The sequence below is a fragment of the Enoplosus armatus genome, chromosome 6 (genome assembly GCF_043641665.1).
Source record: "Enoplosus armatus isolate fEnoArm2 chromosome 6, fEnoArm2.hap1, whole genome shotgun sequence".
Classification (NCBI taxonomy): domain Eukaryota; kingdom Metazoa; phylum Chordata; class Actinopteri; order Centrarchiformes; family Enoplosidae; genus Enoplosus; species Enoplosus armatus.
In genome coordinates, this window is record NC_092185.1 from 769,831 (window position 1) to 797,554 (window position 27,724).

The 27,724-nt window shown below is 44.9% G+C and overlaps 1 protein-coding gene across 3 annotated transcripts; it reads right to left on the reverse strand.

The window, feature by feature from the left end:
• Positions 1-15,586: 15,586 nt before the first annotated feature.
• On the reverse strand, positions 15,587-25,942 carry hmg20a (high mobility group 20A). Of its 3 annotated transcripts, XM_070907625.1 has the most exons (9): positions 25,909-25,942; positions 23,247-23,336; positions 22,905-23,114; positions 19,805-19,937; positions 18,834-18,871; positions 17,940-18,015; positions 17,416-17,631; positions 16,332-16,464; positions 15,587-16,092 (listed from the first exon to the last, which is right to left on the reverse strand). In XM_070907625.1, the coding sequence occupies exons 2-9, from the start codon at positions 23,310-23,312 to the stop codon at positions 16,089-16,091; spliced, it is 876 nt and encodes a 291-aa protein (XP_070763726.1). In that variant the 5' UTR covers positions 23,313-23,336; positions 25,909-25,942; the 3' UTR covers positions 15,587-16,088. The 3 variants fall into 3 exon arrangements, with proteins under 3 accessions (XP_070763726.1, XP_070763728.1, XP_070763727.1); XM_070907626.1 differs by lacking the exon at positions 15,587-16,092 and having other exon boundaries at positions 16,328-16,464; XM_070907627.1 differs by lacking the exons at positions 23,247-23,336; positions 25,909-25,942 and having other exon boundaries at positions 22,905-23,120.
• Positions 25,943-27,724: the final 1,782 nt, after the last annotated feature.

Genomic DNA, 27,724 nt, shown 5'->3' on the forward strand with positions numbered 1-27,724 from the left:
TGAAGCTTCACAAGCAAGCAGCCAGTCCAAACACCAAATCAGCAAACGTCCCCCCGAATGAGGACTTCCGTTCCTTCTTCCCTCAGTGCTACATGCTCTCTTTCGCACCATTCTCAGACAGACACGTCACGCTCGTCTAACCCCCCTCCGAACCACCGGCCAGGAGCCCCCGTCAGCCCTCCAGCCTGATATAGCTGTGGTATGGGCCCGGGTGTGGGCCCAGGTCTGAAGGAATGGGAGTGTTTGTTTTCTTGCCATTTCGATCGCCATGTGATCCAGATCGTGTCACGCACCAAGCAACAAGCTCTTACACAGCCAGGGGGGGGGGGGTAGTTACTGTTACAGACATGCGGCATGCACTGATATTGCTAATGAGATCACAGCGTGGATGGGCTGTGTGTGTCTACAGGTAATTTGAGATGTGCCCCCCTCACTCAGCTGGGTGACTTGAAAATGGGGTGAGTCTGCAAATTTAATTTGAGCAGCACCAACAGGATTATTTACGGAAAGGAGTCTTGCTGTGTCAGGCGAGGTCAGCAGCGGATGTTTGTTTACAGGGGATGAGGTGGTGGACGCTGGGATGCTTTTTCTCCAGCTTGGTGCTCAGTGACAAACACTGTACAGTCCAAAGATTATTTTCTGTCAGTGTCAATCAAGGAGGCGTCATTTCAAGGATGAATCCCTCGTGGTCACAGCCTACCTGTACTACTGAGCTTGACACTGAATTGAAAAATCTCTCACATCTATGGGTGATAATTCACTAATTTAATTGTACAATTTGTCTCCAACTGGAGTTACACTCAGCGGCCAGGTTATTAGGTACACCCAACTAAACCTAATGCATTACACAGAGAGGTGTTTCTGTTACTTAGCCCACCCTCATTGATATAAATGGGGTGAAGTGAACAAAATTATAGAAACACCTGTGAGTATAACAATTCAGCAGCATAGGCTGCAGCCTCCAAAATGACCAAACATTTTAATGTAGACCTCTAAACAGTTTCAACAAAATCTGAACGTTATAACCTTCCTGAAGGATTTGATGATGATTTAATATTGTGGTACGTCTACATGTACAAGGACAAAAAACTTAAAATAATTGTGTGTAAAAGCTTACACAAGTAGCCAGCGTTGCTACGCTGCAACTGATATGGAGGTACCACATGGAGGCCGCAAGAAAGGCAGCTTTGGATGCTTGTATTTTCTCCTGCAGGTTTCCAATCGTGAAGAAAACAATGAAGAAAACCTTTAGCAAGTTGAAGAAGAGCTCAGTAATCTTCTGAGCTTCTTAATCTTCTTAATCTCCTTTCAAGAAACACACGGGATCACTGCTGTCTCCTGTTCAGTAAAGAGACGAGGCAAACCTCCATCATCATCGTAAACTTAGTTAGTGTGGGCAAGTTAATTACAGCATGCTCCGGCCTGATCATGTTAAATACATGCTGTCAGCAGGTTGGTATCTATGGCGTTAAACCTTTGTGGCAAGTATTAAACCGGCTGCAGTTCAAAGCCACAACAAATGTGATTTTAAATATATCCTGATACTGATTAAAAGCTCTAGATATTGGCCATCCTGCCTATCCTACTGTGGCTTTTGACAACCTAATTACTGCATTGTCTAAATACAATGTAGGATTACTGCTTTTGACAATATAGTGCCAACATTGGTCTACAGTATTCATGAAGCAGAACATGGGTTCGTATGTCATTCATTTTTGCTTGACGGTCTGTGCAGTGTGACATGGTAATAAAACTGTGATTAGATAGTAGCCACATTACACTGGCAGCAATATGTATATATGTAGATATATATATACACACACTGTCAGCTACTACAGTTCACGACAGCTCTCAACACGACGTTCCCAACAGCTGAAATCAGCCGAAGAACAGAGGTATTAAAGTCGTCCCCGTCCATCACTGAATTAGGACAAGATTAAAAACTGCCATAAAAAAAAGACAAGGGGGTTATTGTAAAAACAAGAGATAAGAAGCAAAGCATTTCACATTTGGATGGAAATAAGTGAGTCACGATGACCTAGTTTAGCATTCAGAACAGTAGAGGAAGGTTTTCTACATTTGCAGTGTCAGGAGGAGCCATTAATAAGTGTGGATTTGCAGAGAAGCACCACACCCACCACCTCCATCCATCTCATCTGCAATTTATGAGACTTCTATATTCCACTGAGCTTTGTCAAGATGCAAATTCAGAACCATACAGAATATTTAGACCATATAGAATACATCCACACAACTAAAGGGAACTCTTTATAAAAGAGTTATCTTCTGCAGGCAAAGCTGTGTAGCTGATGCTCCAAAAACCTTCCATCCTGAAAAGCTTCAGATTAATGCACGAGATAGTAATGAGGCATGTAAGTGGCCCCCAACCCGCCCTGTGATCTCCAACAGCAGGCAGAGCTCAGGTTCACCATGGTCAACAAGGTATGTCTGAGAGACTTCAGCACAACACGCAGCAGTTATTTTAAGATGCAGGAGAGTTAGTGAGGTCAAAACTTGGCCAAAAGCAAGTACCCCTCTGTGCCCTCAACACAGTCGAGTAAGCCAGGATTGTTTTGGCCTCACCAAGGCCACAACCAATCACAGAGGGCTTGTCATAACTCAAACAAATACTTGTGTAGATAGATCACCACAGATCCTGCAGGGGAGGGTGATCCTTCCATATATGGAGTTCAATACAGTTAAAAGTTAGAGATCATGTAACACAAACCCAAAATTCAACATATAAACAACTGAACCACAGACATCTGAGAAATTGTTGAGAGAAAGGTATTTTCTTTTGTTTCACTGGTCCAGTGTAACAGTCAGTCACATCCCTGCGAGCAGCGGCCACTGGGCCAGACTGGGACCAACACTGTCCTACATCAAAAGACTAACTGGAGGAACGCTGTCGTTGCAGGGGACATTTTTCACCTGCTCCAGAGACACATGATGCCAGTGTTGGACACGTTAAGAGTGCATGTGCAGGTGTGCACACATGCTGGGTGGGCTCAAATGCACGTGACTGCATGTCACTGTATTCGCAGTGTCGACAGTGAACTTTATTTGCATTTTATAGTTATTTGCTTTTCGCCACATCCATCCACAGATTTAATCACTAGAAATGCAGAACTGTGGGACCGAGCCTAAAGGCATTTTGCTTCTAAATGAAATTGGAAACGGGATTCATCCAGGGATTCTGATCTCCCACCACATATTGTTATGTCTTTATTGGCCATCTCTCGTTCCAGCCTCAGGCTGTGAGCTGTGTTAGTTCTCAGACTGAGGGAGGAATTAGGAGCTTGCAAAACTCTGAGAAAGAACATTTTATTCAGGCACAATTTCTACATTTCATGGTAATAAAGAAGCCCAGATTAATCTTCTGAGAATTCAGAAGAGCAAAGAATTTACAGCAAACTTCCTCCAAAGACAAGAGCATTAAACTGCCACATTATTATTGTATGACACATTCCTTGTTGTTGGCTTGGGACTTTTGAGGTCAAGAATCCACAAATCTATGAAAACAATACTTGACACAAAAAGCTGTGACAAGATCTTTGTTACTAGTTTTAGTGCCACGTTGAGTTTGTCAGAATCAGTTAACCTTATACTAACTTTCTACTGAGAAACTTAATACATGCTGTTGAACATGTGGTACTGCAGAGCGAGGTGTATCATCACTGTTATAACCTGGACAGTTACTAAAGAAACAAGGCTGTGTTTAAGCAACAAGATTTATTGAGGCTGCTCAACATAGCTGGTGGTAGTTACCAATAGTCCTGCTAACACTATGCCAACTGTTTTCACATATTTCTGCTGTCTTCTCACGAGGAACAAGCATTTAATTAAAGCTTCGTCATGACAACGTGTTGAAAAGTGGTTGGGCTATGACAGGATTTTAACAGCAGCTAACTAGCAAATGTTAGCAAGCCAGCATAGCCAAGACCTATTCATTAAGATGTATGTATGCTAATCATGCATGAAAAACTCATCTTTCATGGAAAAGAGATTTAAAACAATGTTTACTCAAGAGGTCTCGATCTGTCTGACCGACACAGCTTGTTAATGATACCAACTTTAGTCCCAAACGACGCCTGTGATTGGCTCGAGTGCTTCTCCAACCAGGAAAACAGCAAAAACCTTTTTTGTAATCCGTACTCTTCAGCTAAAATGTACAACACAATTGATACCTTTGATCAGAAACTATGAAAATCATCGAGTCCATTGCTGCCCGCTCTGAAAATAAACTACTCTTTATCCTTGGAATCTCTGGAGTGCTGTTGAGGAGTTACAGCCACAACATCACGTATTATTACTGTTAGTGGGAGCCTGAGAAATAACAGACAGAACTGGGAAAGCCACGCAGCTGGAAAAGACCCTTGAAGGAACCTCCAAGTGAAGCCTTTGGTTTGGAGTGAGTATAGCGAGTGTGAACGACGTGCTCCGATCATTAATACTGTCATGAGCAGTTTGTATAAAATGAGTTAGCCAAGACCCACAGTCTTCCTTCAGAAATATTCAAACTGAACCTTGAACCTGAATCTAAGTGGTGTTAGAACCAGGTTTGAGGATGGTCTCCAAGCCAGGGTGAAATCCTAGAGAGGTTGGAGGCTGAGGTGCACCGTCGGGTCATTCAGCATCAACAATGGTGGAGCACTCGTTCTACATGCTGCCACGTTATTATCCATCGCTTTCTAATGTAATGTCTGACCTGACCCGCATCAATCAGCTATTAAAGAGACATTAACGAGACATCGGAGTGCTTTTTACTAGCAGAGAGACAGGTGAGAAGTCTGGAAGACGTCCACAATGAAAAGGCCTTACATCACCACTGGCTCTGGTTCAGCCTTTGTTTTATGGACCCCACAGGACGATCGTGGAGGAGGAGGAGTCTATCCCACACCCTCTATCCAGTCCAAAAGGAGAATCTCTGACACTGTTAAATCACCAGTCCAACAGCTTTAGCCCATTAAGTGGGTCTGGGGGTAGGCTGAATAGCTGAACTCTGCCTGGCCTGTGAGGAGGAGACACACTTTTAAATCACACGCTTTGGTGAAAGGACAAAGTTTGACAATGGGAGAGCAGCAGCATCCAGCTTTTAGCCAGAGTTAGGTCATTAAGGTCATCATCTGTGGCACACTGGCTTTCTGGAATAATGCACTCTAACTTCATAATAAATATTTGTTTTCAGACTGCACCTAGCATGAATTATTTGTTTAAAGTGTGCCTTTTGATTAATTCAACAGTCTTTCTATGCAGCATTACTACATTATAACTAATAGCTCATCAGACTTACATTCCCAAGGTCAACACCTTAGCTAATAGCTTATCAGCAAAGCCGCAGCCTTGACTTTCCCAGATAATCACAAATGTTTACGGAGTCAACATTCCTCCTCAGGTCGAACAGAAATATCTGAAACTGTGTACATTTCTTCAGCCTCTTGAAACTGTGAATAAATGGCATGCTAACATAGAAAACAATGCACTACAGATTAGAGGCATTAATGTGTGCTAATCATCACAAGATGATTAAGTCGATTAATAATAAAGTAGAATTCATTCTACACAGAGACACAGACACACACAGAGACACACAGACAGACACAGAGACAAATAGACACAGACAGAGACACACAGAGACACAGACACACACAGAGACACACAGACAGACACAGACAGACACAGAGACAAATAGACACAGACAGAGACACACAGACACACAGAGACACAGACAGAGACACACAGAGACAGAGACACACAGAGACACAGACACACACAGACACAGACAGAGACACACAGACACAGAGAAACACAGAGACATACACAGAGACACACAGAGACAGAGACAAATATACACACACAGACACAGACAAATAGACACACACAGACACACAGAGACACACACAGAGACACAGACACAGACAGACACACACACACAGAGACACAGAGACACACACATAAACACACAGAGACACAGACAGACACACACAGAGACACACACAGAGACACAGAGACACACACAGACACAGAGAAACACACAGAGACACAGACAGACACATAAACAAACAGAGACACACACAGACAGAGGGAAACACAGAGAGACACAGACAGACACAGAGACATACAGACAGACACAGAGACATACACAGACACACAGAGACACACAGACACAGAGACAGACACAGACACACACAGAGACACACACAGAGACACAGACAGACAGAGACACAGACAGACACAGACACACACAGAGACACAGACAGAGACACAGGCAGAGACATACACAGAGACAGAGACACACACAGACACAGAGACACACAGACAGACACAGACACACACAGAGACAGACACAGACACACACAGAGACACACACAGAGACACAGACAGACAGAGACACAGACAGACACAGACACACACAGAGACACAGACAGACAGAGACAAACAGAGACACACAGAGACACAGGCAGAGACACAGACAGAGACACACAGAGACACAGACAGAGACACACAGAGACACAGACACACACAGAGACACAGACACACGCACTTCAATTAAAGAATAAAACTTCAATCTACTCGACTTGTTGTGGAACTGAAACATGTTTCTCATTCATCTGGGAGACTTCTGGAGTCCAGAAGATTTTTGTTGTGACATCTTCCCACCTGGACGCCTCGGATGACACTACACTGACTTTTGGTAGGTGCAATGTTATTGCCTGATAGCTGCAAAATGTACTGGGTATAAGCCACGACCTGGAGCTGCCAACACGAATTATATCGAGACCAGAGATCCAAAACAAAACACAACTGGGCTCCAGCGCTGCCTCGACCGGAGACAGGGCTGAGGTCTTTAGACGTGGCTTCCAGCCCAAACTGCACTTTATCAGGCTCCACTGACCTTCTACAACCTGCAGTGTTCTGTTTAAGGGGCAACTTCATGGCCAAATTCATGACGGTGCAGAAGGGGAACAATGCTGTTTCTCACAAAGAGTGTGACATTTGGAAAAAGTGGGACTGGACGGTGGAGATGTAAAGCTGTGCTGGTGTGTTCTGCTGAATTTTAAACTTTGATTGAATTACTAATCTCACTAAATATACACTTCTGACAAACCAATCATTTAACAGCATTTTCAGTCACCTGACGAGTGTCAGCGTCCAGGGACAACTATGAGGGGGATATGAACAGTTTACTGCCCCTCACCATGAATATCAGACACTAAAACATGAATGTGACACTTCATTGCTCTGCACAGAGAAACAGAGTGCAGACCCAGCTACAAAACAGCAGTCCAGAAAAGGAGGTGCATGAACCTGGACTGAGAGGCAGTGTCATTACTATTATTACTGTCTGCAGATCACATCAGGGAGCTGACGTCAAGGCTCGAGTCAGAGGTCTGTAAAGAACATACATGTCAGTTAAAAGAACAGCATCTGCTGTGAGCGACACTGCTGCTCTATTGCAACTGGCTTCTCTTTGAGTGTGTGTGTGTGTGTGTGTGTGTGCGTGTGTTTGCTCCTTAACCTCCGGGTCACACCTGTTACCTAGCTCAAGCCCTGGCTCAGGGCAAAGGGGAGAGGTCAAGGGTCATGGTGTCACATGACACTTCCTTCACAGATCTGTTTGAGAGCCCACACATTCACAACTATCATTTATGTCACTGAATTTTCTCCAAAACACCCTGAGAGATGGGATTCATATTGGCCAACAAACACGTTTGGAATCTTTTCTAAAAAGCAAACGCAGCCTTTAACTTAGGTTAGCAACATCTCAATCACAACTAAAAACTTTTGGAATTCAGGCAAAGTTGTATGCAATTAAATACAGAGGGACTGTGTATAATTTCACGTCTTTGAAGTGGACCAAAGTGTGCACTCATGCATAATTCAATAGTTCCATCCCAACATAATATAATGCCTCCGGGAAAAAAACAATGCTACTTGGAAATCCATTAGCTGATATAGGAATAAAAATAAACAGATTTAAAAGCACGCGTGTGGTGAACACAAACGTCTTAAAATGGATGATTAGACTCAAATTAACCAATACCGTGCTCCGCTTCACTGCATGTGTTCAATGCTTTCAAAGGGCAGATTTTCTAATGTAATGTGTAATGATGATGTTTATGCAGCACTAGCTCATTAAGCTAATTGGCATATTGGACATATTTGGGTTGTTTTTGTTTTACAGTTTCAGCTTCATCATCAAAAGATAACTGGCACTTCCACCTGCTTCCTATCTATGATCAACACGTAGTGATCAGCCTCAGCTCTGGGTCATTGAACTTTCATTCACAATGAGAAGGGACAGACTGTGAACATCTCACTGCTCTGCCATTTTAAAATATGCCTCGAGGTCAGCGAGTCCTCCGTGACATTCCTTCACAACACAAAAAGAGCCTCTTGTACTGAAAAGGGTGTTCTGTCACCTCCTCTAACACACCGCGGCCGGAGGGTGATTAATAAATAAACAAAATCCTTGTGACTGTTGAGCAGCTGCCACGAAATCACAAATGTCGAGAAACGGTCTGATCATTTAGGCGTATTTATCCTACAACTATCTACGAGACTTTATCAGTCAAAGAGAATCACAAAAGCTCCTGCAGCCCAGTGATAGAAAGATCAAGATCACCACAAAACACCATCTTCCTGTTGCTCCCCACAAAGAATGTCAGGTATGTTCACACAGAAACGTAGGAAACAATCCAACTAATATTTGTCCCACACACTTTGGGGACCGGCATCCGCAGGGCACTTATCAGAAGGCACATGTGGAATCTCTGCAAATCTGCTTCAAACAGGTGAAGTCAAGTAACAAAGTCCGACGCCTGCCTTTGTTGACACCGTCCTCTCACGAGGGGAAATCAAAAGAAGAGCAAGGAGCTCAGCGTCTGCTCTGACTGGGACCAGGTCTACAGCAGGACCCAGGTCTACAGCAGGACTGTACTCACTTTCACAAACACATGCACAGAAGGGTTCAACCTATGGCTGCAGAAAAAGGTGCTGTACATCTTTCAGCCCACATGCTCGTGTCCAGAGTCCACCTCGAGGTCGGAGTCTGACCCGCACTAGTGATTGAGTAGAAAAAAGGTTCAACACTAGATGAGCAATTATTTTCATGATTGATGAATAATATCAGTCATTTTTCAACTTTCACTGGTTGCAGCATTTCAAATGCAGGAATCTGCTGATGAGTAGAACGTCTTTGGGTTTTTTGAAGATGTCACCGGGACGTTGTGTTTCTACACTTTTATCAGTCCTGTTCTCAACATCAAAACAGACCTCGTCCGCCTCGTATGTCGTTCGTGCACGCGGCCTGGTGTCTGTGTCAGAATAACGGGAAGCAGAACTACATTTTAGTTAATACTCCGCCTCAATACAACATGATTTATTGTTGAGCCATCAGCAGCTGTCTGTCACGTCCAATAGCCTCTAGATGATTCAGAACTCACCTGACCCCACAGATGCTGACAGGTCAAAGTATCACATTTAAAAAATGCTCATTTACGGCTGCATTCCAAACGTGGTTTCTGCACTCGTCAGAGCCTCCATCGTTGGCGTGTTTTTAATAGAGAATTAAACACATGCTGCATGAAGTCAGTCTCCATTTTGATTTACAAAGAGAGAGACTAATATCCAAAACCAGCATCACAGCCTGGTGTAACGTGGACAGCTCATTTACACGTGTGTGTACATGGCTCGTCATGGGAACAACATGGGGGACCAGGCTGTTGGTAAAGGGTCTCAGCCTGCACCGGGAGGACAAGACAGGATGATCCCCTACACGTCTACAGGGAGGGAGGTGGACTTACAGGAATAAACCACACCTTCAAAATCAACATTGTCTCATCAATCAAATCATTCCAATCTGCAGGAGAACATTTTATTTTCCTTCATTTCTTTATTTGGTAGAGAAGTTTAACTGTAGGTGTTACACGACCCCCACTTTTTTATCACTTTGTAGTTGTGTAGAACTTCAGTGACAGGCTGCTCTGCAGGTAGGAGGCCTCATCCCGGTTTATTACTTCATTATATGATTATTTAGATAAGGCCACTGGTTCCCTGTGAAGGACCCCTGGTGGTCCCTGGTGGTCCCTGGACCCCTGTTTTGGTCGGCGGCGGTGGTAAACACTGAGAGGTTCTCGTCTCCAGACCTGGTCTAAGGCTGGACTAACTTTGGAGCAGCTTCATATTTGTGGGCACACCGAGCGGGTCCCGGTGTTTTCTCTCTCTCCACTCCTGAGAGCAGCAGCTAGTTCTGTAGCAACAGTCAGCAGCTAACTGCCGTTACCGTTACCGTTATCAGTCAATGCGGAGAAACGGAACAACAGCTAGCAAACTTCTCCGCTGCTCCGCATCCCTGGACGGGGACCACCGTCTCCACCGAGCCGCTAGCTTCACGACCCCCTAGAGACACGACATTCCCCCGCTGTAACGTTGACGCTCCCGGCTGGAAGTTGGCAGCCGAAGGACACTGACGAGACTTGTGGCTGAGACACTTTGAATTTGGGAAAAAGGAAGCGCGGTAACTTTTCCATAACTTACCTTCCGCACCGTCGACACGGCCTCCGCTAGCAGCCTCTAGTCCCGCTTTTCACTCCGTCGCCTCCGCACGAACGACCACAATCCGAGTGCGTCCGGCTCGACTGCAGCCGGAGCCCGTGACTTCCTCTCTCGGTTCGCGTCTCCGCGGCTCCGGAACAGCCGCTGCAGTTTTTTCCACCAGCCTGGCGCGGGAGCGCGCGCGCTGGGAGACTGGGCAGAGCAGGAGGAGCGCGGGAACGCGCGCTACGAGGAAGCAGGAGTCCAAACTGTTGTTGACTGAGATCAGTTCAAAATGCCACCACGCTGTTTACTGTCTGCACCCTCAGATTCAGTGACTGCACTGAAGACAGTCGGTCTTCAAACTACTGTTTCTCAAAGGAATTCACAAAATGATATGTTGTGACTAATAGGTGTAATTAATCATAGCTGCATTCCAATATACATTATATATATATATATATATACACAATATTATTTATTAGGATGGGGCTACGTCATGCATCATATTTATACAGGCGGTCACAGGGACTCTGCTATAGTCAGTAATGTTCAAGGACCAGTGGTGGAAAGTAACTAAGTACATGTGTTGGTGCTTCACTGGAGTACTTCCAAACATTTTACTTTCTACTTTTATTGGCCAGCTGTTATTTTGCAGATGAAGGTTTCCACATACAAAAACTATGATCAATTTATAAAACATGATGCATTCTTACATTAAACTACCCAGCAGTATTAGTAAAATGAGATCTACCTCCACCAGCTACAGTCTTTAAAAGGCTTCATTTACATACATGTGTTAGCAATAATAATATCAAACAACACTGTGGTCATTCTGCATAACAAGTGCTTGATATTTAAAGTACATTTTGCTGATAATACTTACAAACCTTCTTGTAATGGAATATCTTTACATTGTGGGGTTGATAGTTCTTCCTTCACTGTCGATGACCTTGTCAGTTTAATTGCATTGTACCCTATACCGCCGATGCATGACTGTTCTGTTCCAGGGTATTACACGCAGTACTTTGTGTTGCCGTCAAGAAGAGCCACTTTCACTGATGATACATTATGAGGCCACACTTCAAAGCAGAAGTAATTTCAAACAGTTCTAATTATTCAAAAGTGTGTTTGAATGGAACAGACAGCTGACAAGGAAGCAAACAGACGTGCAGCACAAAGCCACAGTGAGCGTGTTTCACTTAGTCAGTGTGTCTTTTACTGACAAGAGCGCCTCTCAAGGGATAATGAGGGCTGCAGAGGAAATCCCCTCCTCTCCTGCTGCCTTCAGGTGCTGTTGGAAATTAAAAGCCAGGAAATAGTAAGTGTAACTGTAAAATGATCTTTTCCCGTCTACTCTGAGGATAATGTTTAGTTTAGGATCCCAACAGAGCATGTAATAAACTGTGCATTTAGTTTGGATGTAAGAGGCCAGTCAGATCACACCTCGTTTGTGGAAGCTTTAACATTTGCTGCTCTGGAGCGTCTCTTCCTAGAACTAAAGTCCAGTAAAAAAGGCAGTGGATTGTATTTTTCAGGCAGCAGCAGCAACAATAGTCTGTTTGGACAAGTGACATTTACGACTTGAGAACTTCTATAAAGGAGCTTGTGAGGAGAACCTGACGGCAGCATGCGTTTGGGAAGAGGAGGAGGAGCTGAACCAGAGGTTGACATGTGGGAATGACTCAAGTTTTTACACATTCCAAGCATTGTTTCCTCCTACTCCTCCTCCTCCTCCTCCTCCTCCCTGCCCCAGTCCCGGGCACTGAGGCCAAGGATTTTCCAGGGCTGGGTGAGATGGAGCGGATGATGGATCAAGGAAGAGGAAGGATGACTCGCACTTTCCTCATTTGCCTTTTTAAGAGTAATTCTCTCCCGCTGCAGCTGAATAAATAAGACTTAGCTGGGAATTGTTGTATACGTTTGGGGTGTCTCTCTGGGTTTTTTTTTTTATAATTTGCCTGCATCCCTCACCTGCAGAGAGTGCCATGCTCGTCTTCAGAGGTGATCTAAGAAGGGGAAGGCGATGAAGATAGAGGAGACAATGAAACTAACCCCATTTGCTGAGGTAGCTAATCCAAAAAGCTCTTCTCTCAGTGTTTAGGGGTCAAAAGAAGTGGTAAAACACTTCCCTGAGAAATATCACAAACATAACATGTCAAGACATAACAAGACTAGATCGTGTTCAGTTCCCTCACATATTTTTGTCTGTGTGGCCAAATCACTTTGAATGAGAAGTGAGTTAATATGCAAAAAACAATAGTTTCATTTCTGGGAGGGCATGCAGGATGACACTGTGTTTGGCTCTCAAGCTACCATGAAGAAAACTGATTTTATTATGTGTCAAGGCCTCTTTCAAAATAATCTGTATCCAACACTTTGAGGACAATTCAATTTTCAGAAAATCAAACACTGAAACAATCAAGTTGAGCCTGAAATGTTGTCAACAACAGTTTTAGCATCATAGTCAGTCAAAGTTTCAAAAGGCTGTTCATGCACGCACGTCACATGCAGGTAATCCAAGGCCATTAAAATGTTCACTACTTTTTTATGATCTTATCAGATGAGTGCACGTCACCACAGAATACTGATATACTGAGAGAGAGACAGGGTGGCGTGAGTCAGGTCGGCTGACATCTGAGCTGACTCACAGCTAAAGAGTTGAAAGTAAGAACCATGTCCCTGATGATGGAATATGAAAAAATGAAATGTTCTCCCTTTTATGGAAGTAAGAGAAGCTGACAGACCTAACAGAAGAGTTGACGTCCTGTTCAGAAAATCAACAGAGAATCATAAAAACTACTGTTTCTGGAGAGGAACCTTCAGGTGATACCGTTCAGATAAATTATCCTACTCAAAAAGAAGTACTTTCTACTCAGTCACAGCAAATAGTCACCCCCCCACCCCAGAAACTGAGGTCAACAAAGGCCTTCAGCAGTGACTCACTGGCTTAAACACTTGATTGATTAAAGAAAGGGGAGATTTTGTGCCATCAGAAAGCGTGTTGCATGATCCAAAAGATTTCCATGAATGTTCATTGGGCCACATAATCAAGGCGAAGCCACCTTGTCAACTGCTGTGACCGTGTCTGAGTGCACTAACAAAAGGTAGCTCTTTCTGACCATAATAGTGCTAACAGAAACCATTCAGGACACTGAGACCGCTGAGTGCCAATTCAGCACATGACGCCTGACTCATCCTCTCTCCTCTGAGTCACTCCCTCCCTCCTCTGGTCCAGGATCTGTGGCTCTCTGCTGGAGCTGGCTCCTCTCTCCTAATGTCAACCCACCTCTCCACGGGCAGGAAGGCAGCCAGGGATGCAGACATGGCGCTGCTGAGGAGGAAGGGGCTGTTTTTATTTCAGTGAGGACAACAGACTGGGTGTGATGACGGTGTGGAGAGAAGAGGGCAAGTGGAGGGACGTGATGGGGGAGTGGAGCACAGCCACACTGCTGCTGCTCTGTTCCAACAATTCTGTCATGTCTTAAAACAGATCGATGAACAGGGTCAACATCTGGACTTAGACTCGTGGTAAAACGTGATGAACAAGGTATGAGCCATCGCTCTTCACCATTCATCTGCCCCCCCCCCCTTTTCCATGTTGTTTTTTTACAGCTTTGGGCCAACATCAAAGCAAAGAGAAAGGCTCTAGCTAAGCTCATTATACAAATGAGCTTTGGGGCCTACAGCAGCCACCGAGCAGTCAACATGTGAAAGATGATCCCAGAAGTTAAAAGGTAAACAACTCTAATAAGGTGGTGAGTGTCTCACGGGTCACAGAAGCTCCACGGGATGAGTACATCTAATACACAAGAGCTAGGATTGTATTATATTTACCAGTTTTCACTCAGTTTTGTACAGACAGTCATGGCTGCCAGATGACGTATCCTACAAGGCGTTTCTGGTCGTGAGTGAAATGTCTCACAACTTCACACATTCATGTCCTCATCAGGATAAAGTGTAATTACTTTGTTGACCCCTTAACATTTCATCTAGCGTCATCATCCTCAGCCGTACCGTGCACAGTGCTAAATGTTAGCATGCTAACACACTTAACTAAAATGGCAAACAGTATAAACATCAGCATGTTGACAATGAGGCTTGGCTCTGAGGAGCTGGACCCCCCCGTCTGTCCACACAGTCCGTCAGTATCACAGCAGTCAGCGAGTCTGTATTATTAGTCCACTGTACAAACCCGACATACTCTCCTGTGGGAACAGAACATCTGTTAGGGATATTGTTGGATGTAACACTGTGACACATGCGGCCATTATGGACAGGAAGTCTCAGCTGGCAAAGAGGAAATGGGCATCAGTGAAAGGAAACAGGAAGTGCTCATAATATCAAGTCAAAAACAAATACAGAAGCAACTTGATAGTTTGCATCCAGCTCCTGGTCATATAGAAACAGTCATTTAAATGTCCAGTTATAACATAAATCTGATTTACTAAAAAGGGTTTACGGCCGAGTCATTTCCTTCTAACACGGCTACGAGTGGGAAAATCCTCAAGCATGAAACAGAAGCTTATTGTTTCCCAAAGCTGTGAGCAGCTCAGCGGCTGCGAATGAGCCAAAGAGTGCAAAGTCATTTGTGTCTCTTTCTCCTGATTCTGGTAAATTACAGCAGAGCGGCTCGATGTGTTTGACTGCACGTCTGCTGTCAGTAAATGAGCTGACCAAGCACAAATCCAAACAGTGACGTCTTACAGAAGATCAGCCACCTAGTTCTACTTGATATCGATCCACTGCAAAACGGTTCTGGTTAGAGGGACAAATCACTGGAAATGCAGCGTTTAGTTTGAAAATAACTGAACTAGCTGCTTCAATATTTAGATCACATATTTCAGACACTCGTTTTAACACTTGACGGCGGCTGTTATTTAAAGCCACAGTCACTTTGAGAAAGACCGTCTGAATAAGATGAAACGAGAAATCTAGGGCAATGGTACGTAGTGTAGCTCACTTTGATTTTCATTTCAGTGCAAACATATTCCCAGCATGTCACGAACCTCTTCAAACAAGCTGACTGCTCACATGATGTAAATACGTTTATTGAAAACACAAACACTTTTTCACACCGGAGAGAAATAAATGGCACATGTTTTTCTTCAACAGAGCATGAACAAAGAAAGTCTGCTCAACAATATCTCTTGGAAATGGCAAACACAAACGCACTGACACATTTGTCTTTGATCAGAACATGGCTGATAATGCTTCAGATATTGTTGTGGAAGTTTTTGCTATAAATGGACGGTGAAGACAGAAGAGGAGCAGTGACAGAAAACTGTTTCACGTCTTGTCATCGGATTATTTTATAAAACAAACTACAGCTACATTAATAAAGTGTGAACAGAGTTTTAAAAATATGTAAAAAATAATAAATAAATATGAGACGCTACATCACCTTCACCTACATCACCTTAGCGGAGTAATAAAAGACGTTTTAAAATCAACTGGGATGACAGACGGACAGAAGATCCACCGACGAGGAGCCGCAGCTACCGAACATCACGCCGAGTCTCAGTCCATCAAGTCAGATGGACTCGGGCCATTTATCTGGACAAAAGACAGCAAAAGATTCAGAATGCACTCACAGCTGAAACTTAAACTATGGAACACTTGAACGAGCTCTTAATGAGCGGACCTTGAGGTGAAACTGTCAATTAGACTGATTGATTTATCTTCAGACTGAGAAAGTGTGATTGGCAGTTATTATTATTGTTTACATTTTATTGACAAGGAAATGAATCAAAAATAGTAATTCAAGTGAAAAGTCCAAATAAAGCAGCTGTCACCTGTCCAAACGGTTGACCACGTCTCTCACAGTGTTGATGAGATTATCGTGTTCTTGGGGGTTACTGACGATGATGCTGTGGAGCCTCTTCATGTAGGAGTCAATGGTTTCAAGACTGGGCGTCTCTCCACTGCCTGCAGGACAACAAGTGTAGGAATGTCTGAAATACTTGTGGCTGTGTTTAAGGTGAAACAACACAAACCAAAAGCGACAAAACCTACGTAAAGAAAGAACCAGTAAAACCAGAGGTCAACATGCTTAGACTGGGAGGAAGCTTTGATGTGACACTTTCTCCTGATCAGAATGTGCCACAGAGCTTCCCTGAGGCCAGGTCTGAGTTTGAATCTTTCATCGTCAAGCTCTCAGGAAATGATTCCAGTGTTACGTCAGTTTGTGCTGTTTGCTGAGTCTGTGTCTCAGGTGTGGAGAATACTGCAAGAGGAAACCTGTGGGTGTGAGCTCCGCACGGGTTGTGTGTGTGCATAAAACAAGCGTGAACAAAGACGGACACATTCCTTACATTTAAATAATGAACAGGTTAGAACGGCCAGTCTCTAACGGAGCAGCAGGTGGTTCTACTGTATGCATCTCTGCAGGAGGAGGCGCTGGAGTTCACAGCGGGTGGATGAACACACCTACAGTATTATTTATGTCTCACCACCTTAAACTGTGACTCTGGAACTAAAAGCTTACGACAGTATTTGTGTTTGTGGGTTACTGGCATATCAAGTCAGTAGTGGTTTATAAGGTATATTGACCAATATCAGCAAAGTCCAAGTCCAAGAGCCACACTGCACACTTTCAGAAATAAAAGCAAAGCAATTTGGGGTTTTTTTCTCCGCACACAGCAGAATGTTACATATATATTTATATATTTCATTTTTGTCAAGATTACCAAAACTAATGTTGTCAGCAAATATCTGACAGAAAGAGGCTGCACAAAAGTCATAGAGTGTTGAGTCATTTATTTCGTTTTTATTGAAACTAAAGAAGATGTCCCCTAGTGGAATAATGATTACTGATATTTCAACAGTTCATTTCCGTGTTATTTGAACTGGGATGAAAAAGGAGGCGTTGGCTCTCACCTGGCAGAGGTACGGAGGAGAAGCTGGAGGTGAGCGCCTGACGCAGGGTCTCCAGGTGCTGGTGGAGGAGCCCGTTGCGTCCTCTCTCTTGCATCACGTCGCCCTCCAGCCTCTCCACTGCCCCGCGCATGCTCTCCACATGTTTCTGCAGCGCTGCGTTGCGCTCCTCATACTCCATGTTGGTCTTACGCAGCTGCCGCATCTCAGCTTCACGTGCTGCGGAGGAAAACACAGACACAGAGAAACTGACACAATGGAAGATCAGAGGAGAGACGATACAGCGAAATCCAGCAGTCGGTGCCATCATCAATTTTTTATTTGCTCAGAGAGGTGTACTCTTTCTGAGTTCAGGGCTTTCGGCGGACGGCAGAACTATTCTGGGACGACGGCGCACCATAAAACCAAGTTCTCTTGAGGTAGCAGAGTTTAGAAACACTCAAACAAATGGAAGTTTAAAACAGTCACAGCACACCAACTACAACGTATTTCTCAACAAGACGGCTGGCTGCGTTCAAGCTCTTTACCTTTGCTGTGGTTGAGAAACTCCTCTGTGAAGATCGGGATGTCAAACACAGTTCTGTCCTTCCCCTCGGCGTCCTTCTGTTGAAAGCCAGAGACAGGAAGAGGAGAGGGGATGAGCCGAGCAGTGAAAACAGCAAGAGGTGGTCATTTATGCCGGAACACAGGGGAAATACAGTTATACAGTTTAAGAAATGATGATGAAGAAAGTCATTTCATCAACAGAGCTGCGAACATATCAAAGGCCCTGAAAAGGTTTGAAATACATTTGCAATAAAAATGTGTTTCACAATAGCAGCACAAGTTACGGTGCAGGTTTCTTTGTTATTCCTTCCTCATTTCTTAACGTCATGAAATGTATTCTGAATCCTGTGTCCTTTGAGATCTAGAGGGGAAAACACTGGTATTCCCACAGGAATGCTGCTTCCAATGAAGTCACCTTGGCAACAAGCCTTCAGAAGGATGCCATAAGACTTACAAAAAGAAACCTCTTAATTACATGCAGAACTTAATAAAAATGAATTACACACTTAGTAGAAGCCAAGTGTTTGGATCACGAACACTAACACAGCACCAAAGCGGATTAACTCAGCTTTAGTAACGCAACAATGAGCACTAAATAGCCCCTTTTATACAGCCTGTTCAAGGCGGCAATGTTGCGCCGTTATTCCGCCTCGCCGTTCTGTGTAAAACGTACGAACACGGAAAGGGGGGGGGCATTGTTGTTCCACCGTTAAGCCGGCGGTGGAGGTAGTAACAGAGCCGAAACAACGTCTGGTAAAATGTGGGAGCAATAATGCAAATAAATGTATGTTTCGATAGTTGGAAGAGAATATCTTCATTCAATGAATGAACTCTAAAGGAGAGTGATTGTGACGGGGCAGGAAAGAGTTACTGACCTCGTGGAGAGCCTCGTTGGCTACCTGGTGCCCAACATCTGGAAAGGAAGGGCAGAATAAAGACAGAGGACAGCAGATGATTCATGTTTCCCCCGGCGCAGCTTTGCCTTCACGACATCGTGAACTGACTGAATGAATCTAAGTGATCCCAAAGATCCCATCTCTGCACTCTATATTGTGAATCAACTGAAATGAGGCAGAGCATCTACTGTAGTCGAGCAGTTTCACTTCTCTCAGATTTACTTGCTAAGGCAGGGCTGTTTATGTCATCAACATTTTTGATATTTAAACTGATATTTATGCACAGTAACAAAATGGGACCACGTGTTGTGTGAGCACAGTAACAGCTTCTTGGCCTCAAGTTAACTCATAACCTGAACTACTACTACAGACTTCCTTTGCCACATTTCCAAAGCAAATAATGAGTTCTGAGTTCCTACAACAAATGATGGAATATATTCATGCAGTAAAACACGTTCAGGGTGGGGAATGATTTTGTTATATACACTGACACCCTGTTTCAAGTTTAGCAGCCACACATAAGCATCTAAAGGAGTTTCCCAGCAAGACCAGCGTCTTCTTTAAGCCACAAAGCAGCTCCGCTCGATCATTTAGTGGTTTGGTGCCTTGCTCATGGGCCTCTTTATGGTCAAAACCAAAATGTTCAAGCCAGAAAGGATTTAAAACAGTATTCATTTATTTATTTATGAATACTCATTTCAAAAAGAAACAGACCACACAACCACATAATGCTTGTATGATGTTAGTCATGTTGTCATGTTATCAAGTTAGTCAACCTGTCTGAGCAGGAACTGTCCAGCTAGCAACACCTGGTTTATCCAGATGTCACCAGACATATGAAGTGTCCTGTTGTAACAGCAGTACCTGACAGTGATGGGGGGCTAACTGCCACACTAGTTTCAGTGGCCGATGCCAACTTGTCATCCTGCTGCTTTCCTAACAGATCTCACCTCCTCTGTGCCGCTTGCCCTTCTGCTTCTCCTGGACCTTCCTGGTGAAATGTTTGTAGGCCTCTGTCTTCTGGTACTTCTCCAGCTCCCGCATGTAGCGCTCCTTATCCCGCTCCGCCTCGTCCAAGTACCGCTGCAGAGAGAAGGCTGACAGGTGAGAAGAGCTGGGAAGACTCAACCAAAAAAAGAGGAAAATGAGATTTGGGGAAACAGGATGGAGGAGGATTGTGGGTGAGATGGCTCGATGACTGGGAGTAATTATTCCTAATCAGGATTAGTTCCTTTCAAAAGACAAATGAAAGTAATTTCCAATATTAATAACCTACGTTCACTCAAAGCTTGTAATGAAAAATGCATCTTGTAATATAATTAGTTCAGGAATTTGAGGAAATACTAATAAAACTATCTTCATGCAAAGACCTTGTACCAGGATACAGACACATCTGACTCCGCTTTGAACTCAACGTGATACAAATCAGCAAAAAGCTATCCCCGCCCTATCCCGGCACTATCCCGACTCTATCCCCGCCCTATCCCATCTCTATCCCGACCCTATCCCGTCTCTATCCCCGCCCTCTCCCGGCACTATCCCCGCCCTCTCCCGGCACTATCCCGGCACTATCCCGACCCTATCCCCGCCCTATCCCGGCCCTCTCCCGGCACTATCCCCGCCCTATCCCGACTCTATCCCGGCCCTATCCCGTCTCTATCCCGGCCCTATCCCCGCCCTATCCCGACTCTATCCCGGCCCTATCCCGACCCTCTCCCAGCCCTATCCCCGCCCTATCCCGGCACTATCCCGGCCCTATCCCGGCACTATCCCGACCCTATCCCCGCCCTCTCCCGGCACTATCCCGATCCTATCCCGGCCCTATCCCGGCACTATCCCGACCCTATCCCCGCCCTCTCCCGGCACTATCCCGATCCTATCCCCGCCCTATCCCGACCCTATCCCGGCTCTATCCCGTCTCTATCCCGGCCCTATCCCGTCTCTATCCCGGCTCTATCCCCGCCCTATCCCGACTCTATCCCGGCACTATCCCGGCTCTATCCCGTCTCTATCCCGGCCCTATCCCCGCCCTATCCCGACTCTATCCCGGCCCTATCCCGACCCTCTCCCGGCCCTATCCCCGCCCTATCCCCGCCCTATCCCGGCACTATCCCGACCCTATCCCCGCCCTCTCCCGGCACTATCCCGATCCTATCCCGGCCCTATCCCCGCCCTATCCCGGCACTATCCCGACCCTATCCCCGCCCTCTCCCGGCACTATCCCGATCCTATCCCCGCCCTCTCCCGGCACTATCCCGACCCTATCCCGGCCCTATCCCGGCCCTATCCCGTCTCTATCCCGTCTCTATCCCGGCTCTATCCCGTCTCTATCCCGTCTCTATCCCGGCCCTATCCCGACCCTATCCCGACTCTATCCCGTCTCCATCCCGGCCCTATCCCGACCCTATCCCGGCCCTATCCCGGCCCTATCCCGGCCCTATCCCCGCCCTCTCCCGGCACTATCCCGATCCTATCCCCGCCCTATCCCCGCTCTATCCCGACCCTATCCCGGCCCTATCCCGGCCCTATCCCGACCCTATCCCCGCCCTCTCCCGGCACTATCCCGATCCTATCCCGGCCCTATCCCCGCCCTATCCCGGCACTATCCCGACCCTATCCCCGCCCTCTCCCGGCACTATCCCGATCCTATCCCCGCCCTCTCCCGACCCTATCCCGGCCCTATCCCGGCCCTATCCCGTCTCTATCCCGTCTCTATCCCGTCTCTATCCCGGCTCTATCCCGTCTCTATCCCGTCTCTATCCCGGCCCTATCCCGACCCTATCCCGACTCTATCCCGTCTCTATCCCGGCCCTATCCCGGCACTATCCCGACCCTATCCCCGCCCTCTCCCGGCACTATCCCGATCCTATCCCGGCCCTATCCCCGCCCTATCCCGGCACTATCCCGACCCTATCCCCGCCCTCTCCCGGCACTATCCCGATCCTATCCCCGCCCTCTCCCGACCCTATCCCGGCCCTATCCCGTCTCTATCCCGTCTCTATCCCGTCTCTATCCCGGCTCTATCCCGTCTCTATCCCGTCTCTATCCCGGCCCTATCCCGACCCTATCCCGACTCTATCCCGTCTCTATCCCGGCTCTATCCCGTCTCTATCCCGTCTCTATCCCGGCCCTATCCCGGCACTATCCCGACCCTATCCCCGCCCTCTCCCGGCACTATCCCGATCCTATCCCCGCCCTATCCCCGCTCTATCCCGACCCTATCCCGGCTCTATCCCGTCTCTATCCCGGCCCTCGTGGCCCTAATATTACAAATATTATATATAAAGGCAACCCTAACTGATTATAATTATTCTGCCACATTTTGAAATGTTTTCCCTGGTGGAAACACAGTGATTTAACTCAGATATATTTGCAGTAGAATGATTTGCCTCAACATGACTGTAATAATGTTCTATCACTACAATAAAACAACTTTATCCACTGTGATATCTTTCTGCTATTCTTGCACCACACTTGAGGACATATCTAGGAGACAGCACCAGATGCCATCCAACTACGGCACTACAATCTGTAAAGTGTGTCTAACAGCTCCCAAACAGTCATGAGTAAGTCAGTGTCACATCTCTAAAACACTGGCACTGTGGACTCTACAGGCCTTTGTTCTTTCACTCTGTTTGTGCACAGTGACAAATTAGATGAAAGTCTCTGCCTCTGTCTTCAGTGTTTGCATGTTGCAGATGAAAATTTCAGTCTGGTCCTTTGGGGCACCGTTGGTGCAATTACTGAAAGCCAAAAGTAATTACAATTAAAATTCCACCACCTTGTTAATCAAAAACCTAAACAGATCTCGTTCCTGCCTCTGCTCTGCTTATTTTCAACCACCGCTTCCTCAAAACCTGGATGGCCCTAGTTGTTCATTATTGCTGCACTAATCTACAGGAGGACTTGCATAGAAATGTAAGCATTGTGCAGGTCATCTTAAACTGAGTAACATACAAAGTGGAAAGGAAAGAAATGCAGAACTTTGACACATTTCTCCTCACAGTTGTTTGCTCAAAGGTCAATTCTGTGTGGAGCTTCTTCACTGACCTGCTTCTCCTCAGGGGGCAGCTTGCTCCACTCGTTGCCCAGCATCCTCGTAATCTCAGGAAAGGGCACGTCTGGACGCTCGGCCCGTAGCTGCTCCCGTCTGTCGTTCATGAAACGAACGTAGCCTGTTAGGGGGGCCTTGGGTGCATTGCTGTCCTTCATCGGCTTCTTCCTCTTCCTCCCCTTGGTCCAGCTGCCACGTCGGGGCTTCTGCAAAGATAACAAAAACAGATATGTTTTGAAGGTTCAGGTAGCAATCCCCCATGATATACAGTGGCAGGCCATTCTTGGAGTTTGAATTGGAAAAGAATGTCATTTGATATGTGCGTGTTCAGCTCTTACCTCATCTCCATTTCTCTGGCTGTTGTTGTCGGCGTTGGCTGCAGGAGAGCCCGTCTGCTCATCCATGACTTCTATGACTGCAGAGGAGATCTGGAGGAAAACAGTGGGAGATGTTAGAATAGGAAGCGTCTTGTACCAGTACGGTAACATCTACAAAATATAGGTATCATTATATGATCTGGTAAGGTCAGTGATTCGTTAAGGTAAAGCTGGGGGAGGGAGATAAAAAAAAATGGGGACACACATTGTTGCCCATTGAAGGTGGTTTAAGTGTTTTGAGACAGGGTGGTTCTGAGGCGTGGAGCATTGTCACAAGGGATGCTGCCCAGCCAGGAAATACAGAGCCGACTGTTCCTTCTGCAGCAGCATCTCCTTTTCTGCTTTGTGTCCAAACTCCTCCCAGTCTTAGCCCCAAAACTCCCCTTCGCCCGCCGCATTTCCTCTAATAGAAATGTCTTGCTGCTATCAATCAGTATTGAGCAAGTGAATGAAAAAACACATCAGTCCCACTCCTCACATGCTAATGTGGCCTGTTTTCAACAGGAGGAAGTCGTGTTACGGTCCTGCCTCATAATTACAGATAAGAGAACGCCTACATGCTAAAAAGCTCTCTGTTCTCCACCTGAACTTCTGGTGAAACTGAGATTTAAAGAGACTTTGTAGTCCAAACATCAGACATAGAAAAACATTTGTAGTGTTAAATCCTCCCTCGAAATTACAATATGTTTGACTCTTATAACCAATTTTAAAAAATGTGATGATTTATGTTAAACAAGACTAAATTAATTGAGAGAACATCTAATTAAAAAGAATGCTGACTGAGTACTTGTGAGCATGAAGCCCAGGTTGAGCTCTGATAATATTGTGTTTTAACCTCTGACCTCTTCTAAATCACTACGTGGGAAGTGAGCCTCTGTATCCTGGATGTGGTTTCTGCCCCCTGCCACTAAATACTGTGGGAAAAGTCACAGAGGAATTAGGTGGTCTACCACCAAAAGATCTTTTGGGAGGAGAATATGTGGGGAAATCCCCCCTACAGCAAACAGTTAATGTATTAAGCAGGGGTTTTCTTTTCATACAATTCTGTGATGCCTGAAGTCAGTTTCTAGAGACATCTAGAAATGACACATATATAAGCTTGTTTGAGCAAACGGAAGAGAAAACCTTAGTTGCAGGTAGGGCTTCAAGGAGCTGAGGCTTAGATTTGACCAGAAACTCAAAAGACAACAAAGAGCACAGAGCTGACTGCATCCCCTGTGCTCTGATTTCCAAACCTATCAAATGAAACTATGCTGCAGTGCCCTCTGCTGGATGAAAGCACACAGTGCACGATTCAATGATAGACTGCATGGAGTTAAACCTGGACAGAATAATACAACATTACACTGTGAGCGAAGTGTGATGTTGAACTTTTTATCTTCTCTAAAACCCCGCATTGTATATTACACTTTACTGTACATGACTTCTGTATATTACAGCATTTAAATCACATTACTCCGAATTTATTTACGATTCCCAGAATAGGCTAACCTCGCAACAAGGCACCCAAGGCCACTAACGACTTAGAACCGGGTTATTCTTATATTTTACAACCCACAGAAATATGTAAACTGCTTTAAATAGCACGATGGGTTGTTATGTTAGCATTTAGCGTTCTCTGTAGGTTGTAATAACGTTAACGTATGGCACATTATTAACGTTAACTGTATGTGCACCTAACGTCGGCTAACATTAACGTTAAGCTGCATTAATGAAAGTGCTGTGGTCATTGTGTTCAAATATCGTGACGGTGGCAGGTTGTTGGTCAGAATCACACTTCATTTCGCTGCTTATAAGTAACGTTAAACTGAGGTGTTCAATGAATTCATACGTTACACACCGTACAGCCAGCTAGCCAACCGCACTGTTATTAGCTAGCGTCAATTATGTTGACTTACACAAGCTAACGTTAACTTTTAACAGCTGCGGTGCATGAAATGCGGTTTCAGCACCACGACCTATTGCTGTGCAGCCGATGAATGTCTGATATCCATTATGACTTACGTTAGCATTTAAAATCAAAAGGTGCATTCAAATTATCATTATCAGAAACAATGGTCTTGCACTAGGACTGCTGAGCTAATAGCTAGCTAGCGTTAGCACGCTGTTAGCTAGCAGACGGGCAGCTAACATTCTGCTGTAGTTTAAGCTAACTCGCCAAGATACGATTTGAAACATCATTATATGAACTATGTAATGTACATTTAGTAAAACCATCCAACGTAAATGCACGTAAACCCGCAGCTGTAGCCTACCTGTCCAAATGATTAATCAAAACAATACAGCAGCCTCTCCGTAGAACCACACCAGGTAGACAGGCATGTAACGTTATACTTCACAATGCAAAAGACTATTATTTCTGCCTGTATGTTTTCATATGTTATCGGATTTGTGTTTGAGCTTTGTTTGATATGAGAATAGCGAGGAAATGTATCGGATCATAACAAATCTGAAATGTATAGAGAGTTAAGATAAGACTTTTTAATACGCTGACTCTAACTGAGAGAGAGTTTCGGATTCGGCCTATAATAAGCACACACCAGAACAGCAATATTATAAAAGCAAATTCTGCATGCTGTCCTTTCTATTAATATAATTTTCATTATAGAAAACTGCTCTAGACCTTCTACTTCTGTGGCCCCTCCGTTTTCTTCGTGTTTGTAGCCTGATGTCTTTGAGGACGGTGCCTCCCCCTACTGTTTCCTTTGCGTATTACATGTATCAAATGGACTTCTGTACGCTCCCCCTTGAGAAGTGTCAAGCTTCATTTATCGGACGTAGAAGTCGCTTTCGCATCAGGGTGCGTAATAAGTATTAAATGGACATGAGATGAGGAAATCTTCCATCTTTTGTAGGTTGCAGATGATGTTAGGAGCGGAGCTGACAAGCCCTCAAACTGTTTGTAGTTTGTAGGGTATTCCTTTATGCCAATATAGCAGCTGTAACTTGTAATGCTGCCATCACCTCTTATATTTCAGTGCCCTCTCTTCTCTCTGTAACTGAGAGCGAGTGTTTGAGCTCTGCCAACGCCCCCCCCCCCCCCCCCCCCCCCCCCACACACACACACACACACACACACAACTCACCGACAGCGATATTTACTGTGCTGGCTGCACCGGGGTACAATCAACTTCTGAGAACAATCAGATCCTCATATTGCACTGAGCATCCCCCGTGCACTGATAAATGATTTTATTCATTTGAGAAAACTACACAAACTCTGCACTACTGCTTGTGGAAACCATCCCTTTCAGTGCAGCCTTGTCTCTGTGGGCTAATACGACCTGTCCAAACACAAAATTCGGTTACACGTTATTGTCCTTTAGTGGACAGAATACACAGGATTAATAATGATGCTCCCAACCCAGAACCCCCCCCAATTTGAGAGATAGAAAGTGTGAGAGAGTGAGAAGACTAATACTCTAATTCCAAATTAACAGATTGCAAATCAACACCCAGGCGGGAGTAACCTAACTGTAGCTGCAGTCTAATTGAAACTTTGATTGCTCTCATTGCAATTATCCAGAGTTAATCCAACCCAATTCTCAGGCTCATTACACTCAGGTTGGGTACTTGCAGAGTTTAGAAAACAAAGTCACAAAAAAAAAAAAGGACCTTTTTTTTAAAATCAAGAACATTTAGCGCCGAATGCACCTCAAATTTTCCATATCTTGTAGATTAAGAATGAAATCAAACCCAAAGTTTCTCTGAGGAAGGTGCCAATAAATAGCAAACCTCCCAGTATCAACACACCGGGACAACACGCCATAGTAGTTTACACATTTTCTGACAGTGTCACATACAGCTTGTACAAGAGTTGGATGTTTTTCTGGCCTCACCATAAAAATGCCTTATGGATCATTTTATAGACCTTTACCTTTAATGCTGATTGACATATTTGGTATCCTTGGAAACTTTTGAATCTGCACGAGAACTGTTTTTTTAGATGCACAGCATGAATTTGTAAGGCCTTGCCAACTGGTCAGTGAGATTTAAGGCATTTAAGAACATCTAAACACTATGAATCATCAGTCTGTGAGGTTGGAATTATGGAGTTTGTCCACAACCTGTTTTGTCTCACTTGTCCTTGAGATCCTGGTGTCCCCCATTTCAAATAATTCCCTGAGAATTCAGTTGTTAGTTATACTGTAGGTGAAGGTAATAGTGTTATAATAGTAGTTACAGAAAGGAAGTGAGTTTTTTTCCCAGCAGTTAAAGAAGTAGAGTAACAGTCAAATGAATTGTGGCTGTATTGCATTCAGAGGCTGCTGTCCGTGGAAAAACTGACATCTTAGTTTTTTCTTGGGTGGAATTATGTCGACACAAAAACCTGACATTTGGTACTGATGTTTTAGATGGATGAAAAAAGTCTGCCTTAAACTCAGTTTAACACACACTGTTTAACTGCCAGTTTATTTATCTATAATTTAAAAAAAATC

What these genes read in the sequence shown, in the direction of transcription:
- hmg20a (XM_070907625.1), bottom strand. Translation starts at nt 23,312, where the DNA reads ATGGATGAGCAGACGGGCTCTCCTGCAGCCAACGCCGACAACAACAGC. An exon ending in TGCCCCCTGAGGAGAAGCAG is followed by an intron (nt 19,938 to 22,904) that starts GTCAGTGAAGAA and finishes TTCTCTCTGCAG; the next exon opens with CGGTACTTGGACGAGGCGGA. An exon ending in GTTTCTCAACCACAGCAAAG is followed by an intron (nt 17,632 to 17,939) that starts GTAAAGAGCTTG and finishes TTTCCTCCGCAG; the next exon opens with CACGTGAAGCTGAGATGCGG.